This window comes from Oncorhynchus clarkii, chromosome 6 (assembly GCF_045791955.1).
Source record: "Oncorhynchus clarkii lewisi isolate Uvic-CL-2024 chromosome 6, UVic_Ocla_1.0, whole genome shotgun sequence".
In the NCBI taxonomy this organism is placed as follows: Eukaryota; Metazoa; Chordata; class Actinopteri; order Salmoniformes; family Salmonidae; genus Oncorhynchus; species Oncorhynchus clarkii.
Window position 1 is genome coordinate 25597392 of NC_092152.1, and position 15611 is coordinate 25613002.

A 15611-nucleotide genomic window follows, 5' to 3' on the forward strand; every position below is an offset into this window, starting at 1 on the left:
GGTAAATAAAGAGTTTATGTTTTGGCCTTTAAAATGAGGCATTCTTTTCCCAAAGGATATTTGATTGAGCGTGTAGGAGGAAAGGCTGACACCTATTCTTGTTTATTCATCATCCCTCTCCCTTTCCACTGGGAACTCACATTCAGGCAGCCACTGACATGGGCTAAATACTTGAATACAGGTATTCCTGGACATGACCTTTGCACATTCGGGGCTCTTTTGCAATTTTCACCTGTTAAAGCCAGTACTATTCTATTTTCAAACCCTAGCACCAGGACTAGTAATATACCTGTCTTATATGAGCTTGCTTGCGCTGAGGTTGGAGGGGTAGCCATATCTGAGCTGTGTCCTTAAAAACGTGCGCCAAAGTGCCAAAATTGAAGACCAACCGAAAGCTGGTCTTAGCGTTAAGGTGGTTGGTTATGACATGGATTCTGACAAAGGAAGCACAGCCTATCCAGCCGTGTCACACAGTACCCATATGCACATGGAAATAGAGAGATGTGCTTTTTGTGCCCGTAAACCTCATATTTAATTTAATTTGATTAAAAACCAAGCATATCCCCTCCTCTCAATGAAGGCTGTTTTTTAGTCCTGCCCAATGCATTCGCCAAGTGGTCAAAAATATTGATAAAAGATTTGTCTCTAGACCTCTTTGAAAAAAAATCACCAGAACTTTATTAAAAGATCAAGAGCAAAACAGTGAGGGGACATCCCCTTTTTATCTATGGCTTTACATTATTTTATCCAGCGCCTGTTATTATCTTGGATTAGCGTAAAAAAAACTTAATGTACTGTAGGCTATATGCCCATCATGGAACGAGACATGAGATAAATCGGGTTACACTTGTATTTGGAAACATTTCAGTTATTTTCCTGTAACATTTGCTTGTTTTCCGTTTCGTTTCATTAAAATACAAGTCCTTAGTAAGCTACCCTCACCTTACTTTAAGGAAAGCGGGTTCAACAGCAATGCATCTGGGGTCTTTCTTATACTGGCCATGCATTCACCAAGTAGCTTAGATCCATAAAAGCTTTCTAACTGGTCATCTACTCATGCAGTACTCACAATTCACATAGGCATACCTGCAGTGCATACTCCATGCGGCTTGTATCCATCCCCATTCCCAAAGAGCGCCTCTCATTTGGTTACCAAAGACGCTCTCCTCCAAACGTATTTCAATTATTCAGTCCTATAATTCAGTATCAACATCAGGCCTAGGCTACACTATATATACAAAATGTATAAGTTATACATGAATAACTTTGAAAAAATGTATTCATATATAGTTTAATTGTTTATATCTGTGTCCATATTGTCCATTTGTTTCCATATGGTTCAAGAGAAAATAGCATAATTAATTTAAACCGCATCTAATTAACAATGGCATTATTTTCAATTGGGGCGGCAGGGTAGCCTAGTGGTTAGAGCGTTGGACTAGTAACTGGAAGGTTGCAAGTTTAAACCCCCGAGCTGACAAGGTACAAATCTGTTGTTCTGCCCCTGAACAGGCAGTTAACCCACTATTCCTAGGCCGTCATTGAAAATAAGAATTTGTTCTTTTAACTGACTTACCTAGTTAAATAAAGGTTAAACATTTTTTTTTAAATTAGCTCTGCAACTGTTCTATTTACTTTTTTCACAAAAGTTTGGCGCTTCACAACAAAGACATATTCACATAGTAAAATAAATAAACGTGAGTAAAATAAATAAACGTGTGTAAAATAAATATAATGTTGAAACCCTCATATTAAACAATGGTATTCACTAAATTGATGGTTTATTTTTAGGACAAAGTTTTACAACTTCGTCTTTATACATTACATACACTACATGGACAAAAGTAAGTGGACACCCCTTAAAATGATTGGATTTGGCTATTTCAGCCACTCCCATTGCTGACAGGTGTATACAATCGAGCACACAGCCATGCAATCGCCATAGACAAACATTGGCAGTAGAATGGCCTTACTGAACCGCGAAGTGATAGGCCACACAAGCTCACAGAACAGGACTGCCGAGTGCTGAAGCGCGTAGCATGTAGAAATCGTCTGTTCTCGATTGTAACACTCACAACCGAGTTCCAAACTGCCTCTGGCAGCAACATCAGCACAAGAACTGTTCATCAGGAGCTTCATGAAATGGGTTTCCATTGCCAATCAGCCTCACACAAGCCTAAGATCACCATGGAGCAGTGGAAACACTTTCTCTGGAGTGATGAATCACTCTTCACCATCTGGCAGTTCGACGGAAGAATCTGGGTTTGGCGGATGCCAAACTCTACCTGCCCGAATGCATAGTGCCATCTGTAAAGTTTGGTGGAGGAGGAATAATGGTCTAGGGCTGTTTTTCATGGTTCGGGCTTTGAGATGAATTGGAACGCCTAATCTCCAAACATCAGTGCCCAACCTCACTAACGCTGTTGTGGCTGAATGAAAGTAAGTCCCCACAGCAACGTTCCAACATCTTTTGGGAAGCCTTCCCAGAAGAGTGGAGGCTGTTATAACAGCAAAGGGGGGACCAACTCCATATTAATGCCAATGATTTTGGAATGAGATGTTTAACTAGCAGGTGTCCACATACTTTTGGTTATGTAGTGTATATTTTGCTTATTGAGAACCTGCCTCTCAAAACCCAACCATTTTGCACTACCGCCAGCTATTGCGCTGATAATGAAGGCTGTGAAAATAGAAAAATATTTCTCATCCACCCCCCGACCAATAGCACTATCGCCAGTGCTTAGATTTACCATTGCATTAGTTTTGTTAAAATAGAGCCCTCACTGTGGGGCGGCAGGGTAGCCTAGTGGTTAGAGAGTTGGACTAGTAACCGGAAGGTTGCAAGTTCAAACCCCCGAGCTGACAAGGTACAAACAAATCTGTCCTTCTGCCCACTGTTCCTAGGCCGTCATTGAAAGTAAGAATTTGTTCTTTAACTGACTTGCCTAGTTAAATAAAAAAAACTGTAAGGTTCAGGTAATACAATAGTTGTGACTATTCAAAACCATGAACTATTCCCTCCAAAGACTGAAATATTCTATATATTAGCTTTTTTTTAAAATCTAACTAAGGTTAGATATTAGAGCACTCATTACCGAGGCAACAGTACCACACCACCATATCCATGTGTCAGTATGACCTGTGGCAGTGAGAACAGCCAAATCTAGCCCATGAACATCTAGTTCATTATGTTGTTTGTGGAGCCTTATTAAGAAGCATCCTGTCGGTTTAGAGAATTACCCCATGTCTGTCCTGAGGCTATGAGCAGTGTACGTTCAAAACGCCCTCACAGGTCTACCAGGTTACCTGCACAGCCATAGATTTTTCCGAAAGTATGCCTCATTGCTCAGATGGTGAAAATTGCTTTGGTTACTTTGGAGGCTGGAGGGAGAACCACGAGGGAGTGGTTGATACTAACGCTGTTTGCGGGCATGATAACACGTCTTGCTCCCCAAGCCACTCACTTTCCTCCTGCTAACCTCTCTCTGTCTCTGTCTCTCTCTTTGTCTCTCTCTCTCCCTCTCTTCCTCTGTCCATGAATCTGCTAAGTTGACCTTTGAATTATAATAACGTGGAAGTCCTTGGGAGCAATGTAGCAGATGAGTGAATTCCATAGCTTCAGGTGTGATGAATCATTCAGTTTGTAAACAACACAAGTACTGAATTCCATTACACATTAAACAACAAAAGTACTGAATTGAATTACACATTAAACACCAAAGTACTGAATTCAATTATACATTAAACAACAAAAATAATTACACATTATTCCTCAGGGTGGGTGCAAATTGATAAGAAACCCAAAAGTGCTCAGTGCAATCATAATTTGATTATTTTTGTTACAGCCCAGTCCTATGCAGTCATGGGAATCTGTGATTTTCAACTGACAGTGGATTTGTCCAAGTCATCTAAATGGTCTGAGACATGGTACATAACTTTATTCCCGCTTGCTAAAAACTCTCCTTTTTTCTTCCAGTTACAGAGAAAGAGGTGCAACAGTGGTAAGTACATGTGATTTTCAATGACCCTCCAAATCTCCCTTTTCTGCTCTACCCTTTTCTACCCCTCTCTTCTTCCAAAAACTCAAATTCTTCTAGTCTGCATTGGGCCTAGTCCTCAATTAGACTCTCAGAACTGTACCTGTCAATGTGGGTGAGTGACAGATTCACCTGCAACATGTGCTGTTTACTAAATTTGGCAGGTGTGTTCTGGTGTTAATGTCAGGTACTCCAGGGGCCATATGCCTTGCTGAATGGGTCCCATCTAAAGGCTGGCTGAAGCCTGCAGGCTCAGTCTGACTGGTCTGACTCTGGAATGCAGGTCTGCTGCTCCATGGGCTGAGCCCAGTGACTGGGAGGTGAGCTGGCTGGGCTGGAGCTTCCTGAGCAGCAGCCAGACTGTGTCAAGAGTTGTTTACTCATGTCTGACTGATGCTCCAACTCTGCTCTGGTTATTAAGGCCTTTCTACAGAGTGCCGAGAGCATGCCTAACTTTATATAGCCCCTTGATTAAATCCTCAATTTGATAGTTCAAAGTTACCGGAAAAAAGCTGCCTTCAAGGCAAAGGGTGGCTACTTAGAAGAATCTCAAATATAAAATATATTTGGATTTGTTTTAACACTTTTGTGGTTACTGTATGATGCCATATGTGTTATTTCATAGTTTTGATGTTTTCGCTAATACTCACTAAATGGTAAAAATAAAGAAAAACCCTTGAGTGAGTAGGTGTGCCCAAACTCTTGACTGGTACTGTATATATAATATATATATATATAATATATATATATATATATATATATATATATATATATATATATATATATATATATAATGACGAAGCTGTAAAACATTGTCCTAAATATAAACCCTCAATTTAGTGAATAATCAAATCAAATTTTATTGGTCACATACACATCCTTTGCAGATGTTAATGTGAGTGTAGAGAAATGCGTGTGCTTCTAGTTCCGACAGAAATCTAAAGGTGTGAATGAGAATATGTACATGTAAATATATGGATGAGCAATGGCCGAAAGTGGCATTGTTTAAAGTGACTAGTGATCCTTTTATTAAAGTGGCCAGTGATTGGGTTTCAATGTAGGCAGCAGCCTCTCTGAGTTAATGATTGCTGTTTAGCAGTCTGATGGCCTTGAGATAGAAGCTGTTTTTCAGTCTCTCGGTCCCAGCTTTGATGCACCTGTACTGACCTCGCCTTCTGGATGGTAGCAGTGTGAACAGGCAGTGGCTCGGGTGGTTATTGTCCGTGATTATCTTTTTGGCCTTCCTGTGACATCGGGTGCTGTAGGTGTCATGGAGGGCAGGTAGTTTGCCCCCGGTGATGCGTTGTGCAGACCGCACCATCCTCTGGAGAGCCTTGCAGTTGAGGGTGGTGCAGTTGCCGTACCAGGCTGTGATACAGCCCGACAGGATGCTCTCGATTGTGCATCTATAAAAGTTTGTCAGGGTTTTAGGTGGCAAGTAGGGCTGGGCAGTATACCGTATTTTATTATATATCAGAATTGATATAGGGACCGGTTTGGGTTTTTACATTACCTTCTATACCAGTATTTGAATGTTTGGTTTGTTAAAAGTGATACGCCATGTGTAATGTCAATTTTTATAGTTTACTTCACTAATCGAGTCATCTCTCTCTGCTCTTTCTCACCGTGCCACTTTCCACACAGACCTAGACACGCCCCGTCACTCAAGGAGCACATTTGATGTTCCTCAACCACGAGACATTTGCATTCAGTCTGCATGGTCAATGCAGCACATGCAATAATGTTGATGACAACAATGCTGTTTTCACTATGCTTATTAATATAAATCCACTAGCGTTCTATAATGACACTATTAGTTTGTGTTTCTTACATTAGCAAACAGCTGTTTGTATTTTCTTAGCAAGTTGTCCTAAATCTTGAGATGCTAATTGTTAGCCACTAATAAATGTACTGAGTAAGAGCAAACATAGCTAGCTAATACAACCTGATAATAGCAGCGATGGTGTAGACCTAAATCAGCATGTTGTTTTTGCAACAGTATCTTCTAAATCAAAGAGGAATATGTAACCTACATGAAGTAGCTAAGAGAAAACAAGCAATGTAGTCAAAGCTAATAGGGTCCCCTAGGAAACACATATCAACACTTTAGTTCCTTCCATGTCACAATAACAACTCCCTGGCATTTTAATTTGTTTTCATCTCAAACAACACATTATTCAAAGTGCCCACTTTATATTCTAACTATAACATTAGAATAGCCATTCTATTTCCATGATTCCAACAGTTTTTCTCTAATTCGCAAGTCAAATCGCAATTGCAACATTTGGTTAAAAATAAGTTGTGCTCCCTCTCCAGCCTCTAGGTCCCCAGGCTGCTCCTTATGGCGCACACCTGTCACCATCATTATGCACATCAGCACATTATGACACTCACCTGGACTCCATCACCTCCTTGATTACCTGCCCTATATGTCACTCTCTTTGGTTCCTTCCTCAGGTGTCATTGCTTTTGTTTCATGTCTGTGTGCTGGTAGTGTTTCTTGTTTTATATTATGTTCTGTTTATGTTATTAAAACACTCACCCCTGGACATGCTTCCTGACTCTCAGTACAAATAGTTCCATAAATCCTAGATTATTTTTCCATATTGTGCAGCCTTATGTGGCAGTGTGGAAATTATCTCAATTGAGCAGTGGTGTAATAATACTTCCAAGTACTACTTAAGTTGTTTTTTGGTCTTTATACTTTACTATTTTTATTTTTGACACATTTTACTTCACTACATTCTTAAAGACAATGCTGTACTTTTTACTCCATACATTTTCCCTGACACCTAAAAGTACTCGGTACATTTTGAATACTTAGCAGGACAGGACAATGGTTCAATTCACGCACTTGTCAAGAGAACATCCCTGGTCATCTACTGCTTCTGATCTGAAGGACTCACTGAACACAAATGCTTTGTTTGTAAATGATGTCTGAGTGTTGGAGTGTGCCCCTGGCTATCCGTCAATAAAAAGGTTTGCTTAATAGAAGGAATTTGAAATGATTTGTACTTTTACTTTTGATACTTAAGTATATTTGTAACCAAATACTTTTAGACTTTTACTCAAGTAGTATTTTACTGGGTGACTTTCACTTTTACTTGAGAAATGTTCTATTAACGTATCTTTACTTTTACTCAAGTATGATAATTTGGTACTTTTTCCACCTCTGCAATTGAGTGCAGGAAAAGCAGAATTGATGAATTGAAGTGCTGAAATTTGTTTTGGTTGAAGTTGAATTGAACAGTATAAAATATTCAGAATTTAGGAAAACTCACTGAAATCACTTAGAATGTATGTGTTGCCACCCTAGGATCACTCATTAATCAAAAAGCAAATGTAGAACTTTTATTATTCAAAAACAAAAATACGGTCTAAATACCGTGATTTAATATTTTGGCCATATCGCCAGCCCTAGTGACAAGCCAAATTTCTTCAGCCTCCTGAGGTTGCACCTTCTTCACCACACTGTCTGTGTGGGTGGACCATTTCAGTTTGTCTGTGATGTGTATGCCGAGGAGCTTAACTTTCCACCTTCTCCACTGCTGTCCTGTCAATGTGGATAGGGGGGTGCTCCCTCTGCTGTTTCCTGAAGTCCACGATGATCTCCTTTGTTTAGTTGACGGTCAGTGAGAGGTTGTTTTCCTGACACCACACTCCGAGTGCCCTCACCTCCTCTATGTAGGCTGTCTCGTCGTTGTTGGTAATTAAGCCCACTACTGTTGTGTCGTCTGCAAACTTGATGATTGTGTTGGAGGTGTGCATGGCCATGCAGTCGTGGGTGAACAGGGAGTACAGGAGGGGGCTAAGCACGCACCCTTGTGGGGCCCCAGTGTTGAGGGTCAGCGACGTGGAGATGTTGTTTCCTACCTTCACCACCTGGGGGCGGCCCGTCAAAGTCCTGGACCCAATTGCACACGGAGGGGTTGAGACCCAGGGCCTCCAGCTTGATGATGAGCTTGGAGTGTACTATGGTGTTAAATGCTGAGCTGTAGTCAATGAACAGCATTCCTACATAGGTATTCCTCTTGTCCAGTTGGGATAGGGCAGTGTGCAGTGTGATGTTGATTGCATCGTCTGTGGACCTGTTGGGGCGATAGGCAAACTGAATTAGGTCTAGGGTGGCCGGTATGGTGGAGGTGTGATGATCCTTGACTAGTCTCTCAAAGCACTTCATGATGACAGAAGTGAGTGCTATGGGGCGGTAGTCATTTAGTTCAGTTATCTTTGCCTTCTAGGGTACAGGAAAAATGGTGGCCATCTTGAAGCATGTGACATATTTCCATGACTGATCAGAACTTGTTTTCTCATGCTCTCTTGTCTCTCTGCAGCAAACATATGGTGAACAATATGTTTGGAACATCAAATCGCAATTCATATAGAATCGTGAGAATCGCAATACATATCTTATCGGCACCTAAGTATTGTGATTAGGGTTGTAAAGTTACAGGTAATTTACGCACCCTACTGGGTCCTTATTCCACACTGCAAATGCTTCTGTTTTTATTATTGTAGTAAATGAGTGGTGGAAAAGAGTTGAATACATCTCACCCCAGGCTAGATCTAGCCTAAACAATAAATTAGGATTTACAGTAACCTAAACTCAGTAAAAAAAAAAGAAACGTCCCATTTTCAGGACCCTGTCTTTCAAAGATAATTCATAAAAATAACAAATAACTTCACAGATCTTCATTGTAAAGGGTTTAAACACTGTTTCCCATGCTTGTTCAATGAACCATAAACAATTAATGAACATGCACCTGTGGAACGGTCGTTAAGACACTAACAGCTTACAGACGGTAGGCAATTCAGGTCACAGTTATGAAAACTTAAGACACTAAAGAGGCCTTTCTACTGACTCTGGAAAAACACCAAAAGAAAGATGCCCAGGGTCCTTGCTCTTCTGCGTGAACGTGCCTTAGGCATGCTGCAAGGAGGCATGAGGACTGCAGATTTGGCCAGGGCAATAAATTGCAACGTCTGTACTGTGAGACGCCTAAGACAGCGCTACAGGGAGACAGGATTGACATCTGATTGTCCTCACAGTGGCAGACATGTGTAACAACACCTGCACAGGATCGGTACATCCGAACATCACACCTGTGGGACAGGTACAGGATGGTAATAACAACTGCACGACTACACCAGGAACGCACAATCCCTCCATCAGTGTTCAGACTGTTCGCAATAGGCTGAGAGAGGCTGGACTGAGGGCTTGTAGGCTTGTTGTAAGGCAGGTCCTCACCAGACATCACCGGCAACAACGTCGCCTATGGGCACAAACCCACCGTTGCTGGACCAGACAGGACTGGCAAAAAGTGCTCTTCACTGACGAGTCACAGTTTTGTCTCACCAGGGGTGATGGTCGGATTCTCGTTTATCGTCAAAGGAATGAGCGTTACACCGAGGCCTGTACTCTGGAGCGGAATCGATTTGGATGTGGAGGGTCCGTCATGGTCTGGGGCGGTGTGTCAAAGCATCATCTGACTGAGCTTGTTGTCATTGCAGAAAATCTCAACGCTGTGCATTACAGGGAAGACATCCTCATCCTGACATGACCCTCCAGCATGACAATGCCACCAGCCATACTGCTCATTCTGTGCATGATTTCCTGCAAGACAGGAATGTCGGTGTTCTGCCATGGCCAGCGAAGAGCCCGGATCTCAATCCCATTGAGCACATCTGGGACCTGTTGGATCGGAGGGTGTGGGCTAGGGCCATTCCCCTCAGAAATGTCTGGGAACTTACAGGTGCCTTGGTGGAAGAGTGGGGGTAACATCTCACAGCAAGAACTGGCAAATCTGGTGCAGTCCATGAGGAGGAGATGCAGCTTACATGCAGATTGTTGAATCTTGTTATGTTCATACAAATATTTACACATGTTAAGTTTGCTGAAAATAAACGCAGTTGACAGTAACAGGACGTTTCTTTTTTTGCTGAGTTTATATCACGTGCCTATGCTGCCTTTCCCTATCGATCTCACATGCCAGGTCCTTAATGTTATTTCATGCCATTGTTTAATATGAGGGTTTCAATATTATATGTTTTTTACACGCATTCATTTATTTTACTATGTGAATATGTCTTTGTTTTAAATGTTTTTGCACCAAACTGCTGGCAGTTGTGAAAAAAGTCAATAGTTAATTGAAAATAATGCCATTGTTGATTAGATTATTTTTTCATTAATTTGAGTATTTTCTCTTGAACCATATGGTCTATCCACAAGAAAATCATGGACAATATGGACACAGATATAAAAAAAAGAATACATTTTTTAAAAGTTATTCAAGTATAAATGACCAAAGTTACCATATATTGCCATAGATTACCTGTTAATTACAAAAATTGCAAAGGTTTCCGGTAACTTTGGTAAATTACCAGTAACTTTGCAACCCTAATCACGATACTTGGGTGCCGATACAATATGTATTGCGATTCTCATGATTCTATATGTATTGCGAGTCGATTTTCCAAACATATTGCTCACCATATGTCTGCTGCAGAGAGACAAGAGATAGCATGAGAAAACAAGTTTTGATCAGTCAGGGAAACATGTTGGCTTACTAATTAAAAGAAAATGGAGAACAACCTATAGGATTAAAAAATACCTGCGTTTTGGCGCAGGTACAGCTGACTAGCACCAGCTAACGCTACAACAGTAGCAAAAAATATATATTTTATGTATTTTTTCAATCAGTACTTGGGGTCAAATATCGATATAAAATCATCCAACTATAGTATTGCGATATATGTCACTGTATCGGTTTCCCCTCCCATCACTAATAGATTGTGTAGTGCTACTGCATTTGAGGCTAAAGTTATTTTTTCACACATTGTCTTGGAGACAGATGAGTTCTGAAAATAGAATGACTTTTTCCTACAGAGTCAAGGATTGGTATTGTAGAGGATGTGAGTATTTATAGGTACTCTTTGTCTTTGCATGCATGGCTTTCCCCCTCACAGTTTTTATTTTATTTGTATTTTTCTACAATTTGTAGCACACAGGGAATTGGGTCATGTCCTCTGCCATGTAACGCAATAAAACACAACCAACTAATCTCAAAGCAAAATGATGATGTAGCTGGCTGAGCCTACTGGATCCTTATTCCACACTGCAAATGCTTCTGTTTTTACTCTTGTAGTAAATGAGTGGTGGAAAAGAGTTGAATACATCTCACCCCAGGCTAGATCTAGCCTAAACAATAAATTAGGATTTACAGTAACCCATATTACGTGCCAATGCTGCCTTTCCCTGTCCATCTCACATGGTCTTTAACGCTATTTTATCAGCCTTGGCTTTGTGTCAAAACCTGATCCTGACTGTACTATAGGGAGAGGAGTCAGTGCCTCGTGTGCCAGCCAGTCAGTGTATTGATGCACTTGGCCCTCTCTGATAGGGCCAGTGAGCAAGGGCACATCCACACCCAGCAGCAGAATAAAGACAATGCTTGGCGGGCTTCCCTAGCACGGCGCTATAGAGCTGACCAGTCTCAGGGGCTGCCTGGATACACTGGGGCAGAATAACCCCTTGGCTGGGCACTGCAGCCTAGCTGAGTGGCCCTCCCATACATTATTTCACGGAAACTTTGCATGACTCCCCACTTGAAGATCAGCCGCAATCATCATGTTTGAGTGTGAAGGATGAGAGAGTTTAAACAGGGGAAATGCCAGATGGTGTGTAATTAGTGGAGGAGCCACCGACAGACATGGAAGAATTAGCGGGGTTAGATAAATGCCGGTGCTGTACATTAAAAGTCTCCTCCATATTGATTATATGCTAATATATTCAGGGGGAAATGTTAGTATGCTTAGTGCTCACCTGCAATCAATAACAGAGGGACAGAGCCAAGTATCCCTGTCAACTGGACAACAACAAGGGAAAATGGCTAAATATCATGGTGGATGGTTATGAGCAGTCCACAACACTGTCAGTCATGTTGGCTCGCTAATTGGGACATAATTGCACTGGCTATCTCTATGTGAATAAATACAATTATCCTGAATGGCCTGGGACCTAGTGTACCACATGGGGATGTGTGAAGTTCACTCCTCAGCCTGAAATGTCCCCACTTGCACCGCCGAATAGCTAACTTTTTGGTGGCGTCGACTGGTAAGAATCTCCGGGAGGGTGGTCACGTCTGCTAGCAAGGCAGAGATCCCATGGGTTGGAACCTCGGTATGAACCGAATCTGGAGGAAGCAGTACTCGCTAAACTGGCAACGTGACATCCGTTACACATGGTGCTGTGATTTGGATCTGAAGTTGCACTCAGAACAACGCTGGGGTCGTTGTGGATTAAGTTTAGGGGATGAATCTATCACATGGGGATGTGTGAAGCTCACTCCTGAGCCTGAAGTGTCCCCACTTGCGTCACTGAATAGCTAGCTTTTCGGCTGTGCCGACTGGTAAGAAGCAAAGCAGAGGTACTGGGTTCAAGCCTCGGTATACGCCGAATCAGGAGGAAGCGGTACTCGCTAAGCATGCAGCAGGGCATCCATTACACTAGGCTAGACTATATGTGTCCATGCACAACTCCACATATGCTACTGAGTTAGCCAGAGCTACTTCAAACTAGAAAGAGCTGCTTCACATTTAGTTTAGTTAGATAGGGATCATCTTGCTTAATGTCCAATTAGTAGTCAATGGCTGCTAACCAACTGATAAAATCTAGAGAGCTGTGAGATTTTGCATGAACAGTTTTTTTGCATAAATTCCCCAATGAATCTACTGAAAAGATTAAGTTTTTACGGAGACAATGGGAAATTCACAAATGAGCCAGACGAAATCTATCTCACTTGAAATGGGTCATTTTGGGATTATGATGTGCTTTGTATTGCCTGCACACTGAACGGCAATTAGACTTGATTCCTCATTGTTCTTCGCTGGGTTTTCATTTCTCTGCATATCTCCACATCTGGATATGCAAATTTAAGGTTTATGGTCTTCTCTTCAAACTTTTCTCAGCATATTTTAAGATATTCCCTGTGTCTGTCTGTCCTATTCTAGGCCATGGAAGAGTGTGTTTTGTCTGTTGGGCAGATTAAAAGTATGAGTTTCAGAGTAAGGAGCCAAAGGAAGGACTGAATGAAGCCCAGGATCTGTCCTCTCCTTTTCCCTCCTTGCCTCTGTACAGACCCATTAAAGGCTTGTTATTCCACTGATAACACTGTTTCTTTATTGAGTTGTACAATGAGACTGTCTATGTTTGATTGACTGGGAAATTACATATGAAACATGGTTCTGTATTTAACTGTGATGTTATGTCTTTCTGGATGTATCATCTCCAGACGCTAGAAGCTCACAGATTGATCTATCATTTATGCACATTAGCAGAAGGAGACAAGAAAGTAATTTGAATTAAACTCCCTCTGCCTCTTCATCGGTTTAGAGACATTGTCTTATCTGCTAGCAAGACAAATAGCTTTGGGTTGAACATTTTGATACAGCATGCTGTTTTATACTAGATAAATGCTGATTGCATGTGAATAGCTGTATCTGAAGCATTGAACACATTTTCATATTATATTCAATAGGCATAATTGTATCCTTATCCTGTTAACCTTCTCTTGTGTTCTCTTTGCCTTCCCCTCTCATCATCAACATGTCCTGTAGGTACAAAGGCTTTATAAAGGACTGTCCAAGTGGTCAGCTGGATGCGGTGGGCTTTCAGAACATCTACAAGCAGTTCTTCCCTTTTGGTGACCCCACCAAGTTTGCTTCTTTTGTCTTCAACGTCTTTGATGAAAACAAGGTTCTTGATTGTTGATTCCTTCATTTGTTCCTCCACAAGTACATGTGCTTTTTATGTGATTTAAATTACAATTTCAAAGTCACTGCAATCTTAGTAAACAAACGGTAACATATAGTACAAAGGTTGAGGGTGCTGTCTCTGGTTGGTACTGGTAGTGTCTAGTCATGGTACTGGTAGTGTCTGGTCATGGTACTGGTAGTGTCTAGTACTGGTAGTGTCTGGTCATGGTACTGGTAGTGTCTGGTCATGTTACTGGCAGTGTCTGGTCATGGTACTGGTAGTGTCTGGTACTGGTAGTGTCTGGTCATGGTACTGGTCATGGTACTGGTCATGGTACTGGTAGTGTCTATTCATGTTACTGGTAGTGTCAGGACATGGTACTGGTAGTGTCTGGTCATGGTACTGATAGTGTCTGGTACTGGTAGTGTCTGATCATGGTACTGGTAGTGTCTAGTCATGGTACTGGTAGTGTCTGGTCATGGTACTGGTAGTGTCTAGTCATGGTACTGGTAGTGTCTAGTCATATTACTGCTAGTGTCTGGTCATGGTACTGGTAGTGTCTATTCATGTTACTGGTAGTGTCTGGTCATGGTACTGGTAGTGTCTAGTCATGGTACTGGTAGTGTCTAGTCATGTTACTGGTAGTGTCTAGTCATGTTACTGGTGGTGTCTGGTCATGGTGCTGGTAGTGTCTAGTCATGGTACTGGTAGTGTTTGGTCATGGTACTGGTAGTGTCTAGTCATGGTACTGGTAGTGTCAGGTCATGGTACTGGTAGTGTTTGGTCATGGTACTGGTAGTGTTTGGTCATGGTACTGATAGTGTCTGGTCATGGTACTGGTAGTGTCTCGTCATGGTACTGGTAGTGTCTAGTCATGTTACTGGTAGTGTCTAGTCATGTTACTGGTGGTGTCTGGTCATGGTGCTGGTAGTGTCTAGTCATGGTACTGGTAGTGTTTGGTCATGGTACTGGTAGTGTCTAGTCATGGTACTGGTAGTGTCGGGTCATGGTACTGGTAGTGTTTGGTCATGGTACTGGTAGTGTCTGGTCATGGTACTGGTAGTGTCTGGTCATGGCACTGGTTGTGTCTAGTCATGGTAATGGTAGTGTCTAGTCATGTTACTGATAGTTCCTGGCCATGGTACTGGTAGTGTCTAGTCATGGTACTGGTAGTGTCTAGTCATATTACTGGTAGTGTCTAGTCATATTACTGGTAGTGTCTAGTCATGGTACTGGTAGTGGAGTGTAATGGTCTCTAATCAGAGGTGGAATCCGAGCACAGAAAGGAGATTGGCCCCCCCCTTCTGTGGGGCCAATCAGAGGTGAGACGGGTTGACAAAGCACAGGTTAGAGGTGCCTGAAAATGAAAGGGAAATGGACTATGTGTTGTTAAGAACAGCCCTTCCAGGCTGGCCGATGACCCCTGGCGGCCATAGCCTGTGGGTAATGGGTTTTGTGCCATGGAGATCACACACACACTGGTTCTGCTCTTTTTTTATGGGCTTCATTTGTGCTAAGCACCCTGTAATTAGAGAACACATTGGTCTTAATAGTGGGGTCAGACTATCTGAATATGAGCAGTGGGGAACTACTATCCTATCCAAGGTGTCAATTCTCAGGCTTTACTAGGAGCAGCTACTGTCACAGATATGCTGCTTTAGAGCATGAATAGCAAAATACTCTGCACTATTAAAGAATACATTAGTGCAAGTCTGGTACAGCTGAATGAGCTTTGATTTCAGAACTTCAACAAGCTGAATTTGCAGCCAGTCTGTCTTTGTTAGTGCTGCTTTATGACTCCATTTTATACTTGACCACTA

The 15611-nt window shown here is 41.8% G+C and overlaps 1 protein-coding gene across 1 annotated transcript in view; it reads left to right on the plus strand.

The window, feature by feature from the left end:
- Nucleotides 1-15611, plus strand: part of LOC139410867 (neuronal calcium sensor 1-like) — a 31626-nt gene that overhangs the window by 8115 nt on the left and 7900 nt on the right. The window contains exons 3-4 of the mRNA XM_071156468.1: nucleotides 3977-4001; nucleotides 13653-13791. Of these exons, the coding sequence (XP_071012569.1) occupies nucleotides 3977-4001; nucleotides 13653-13791 (164 nt within the window). The remainder of the gene's footprint in view (nucleotides 1-3976; nucleotides 4002-13652; nucleotides 13792-15611) is intronic.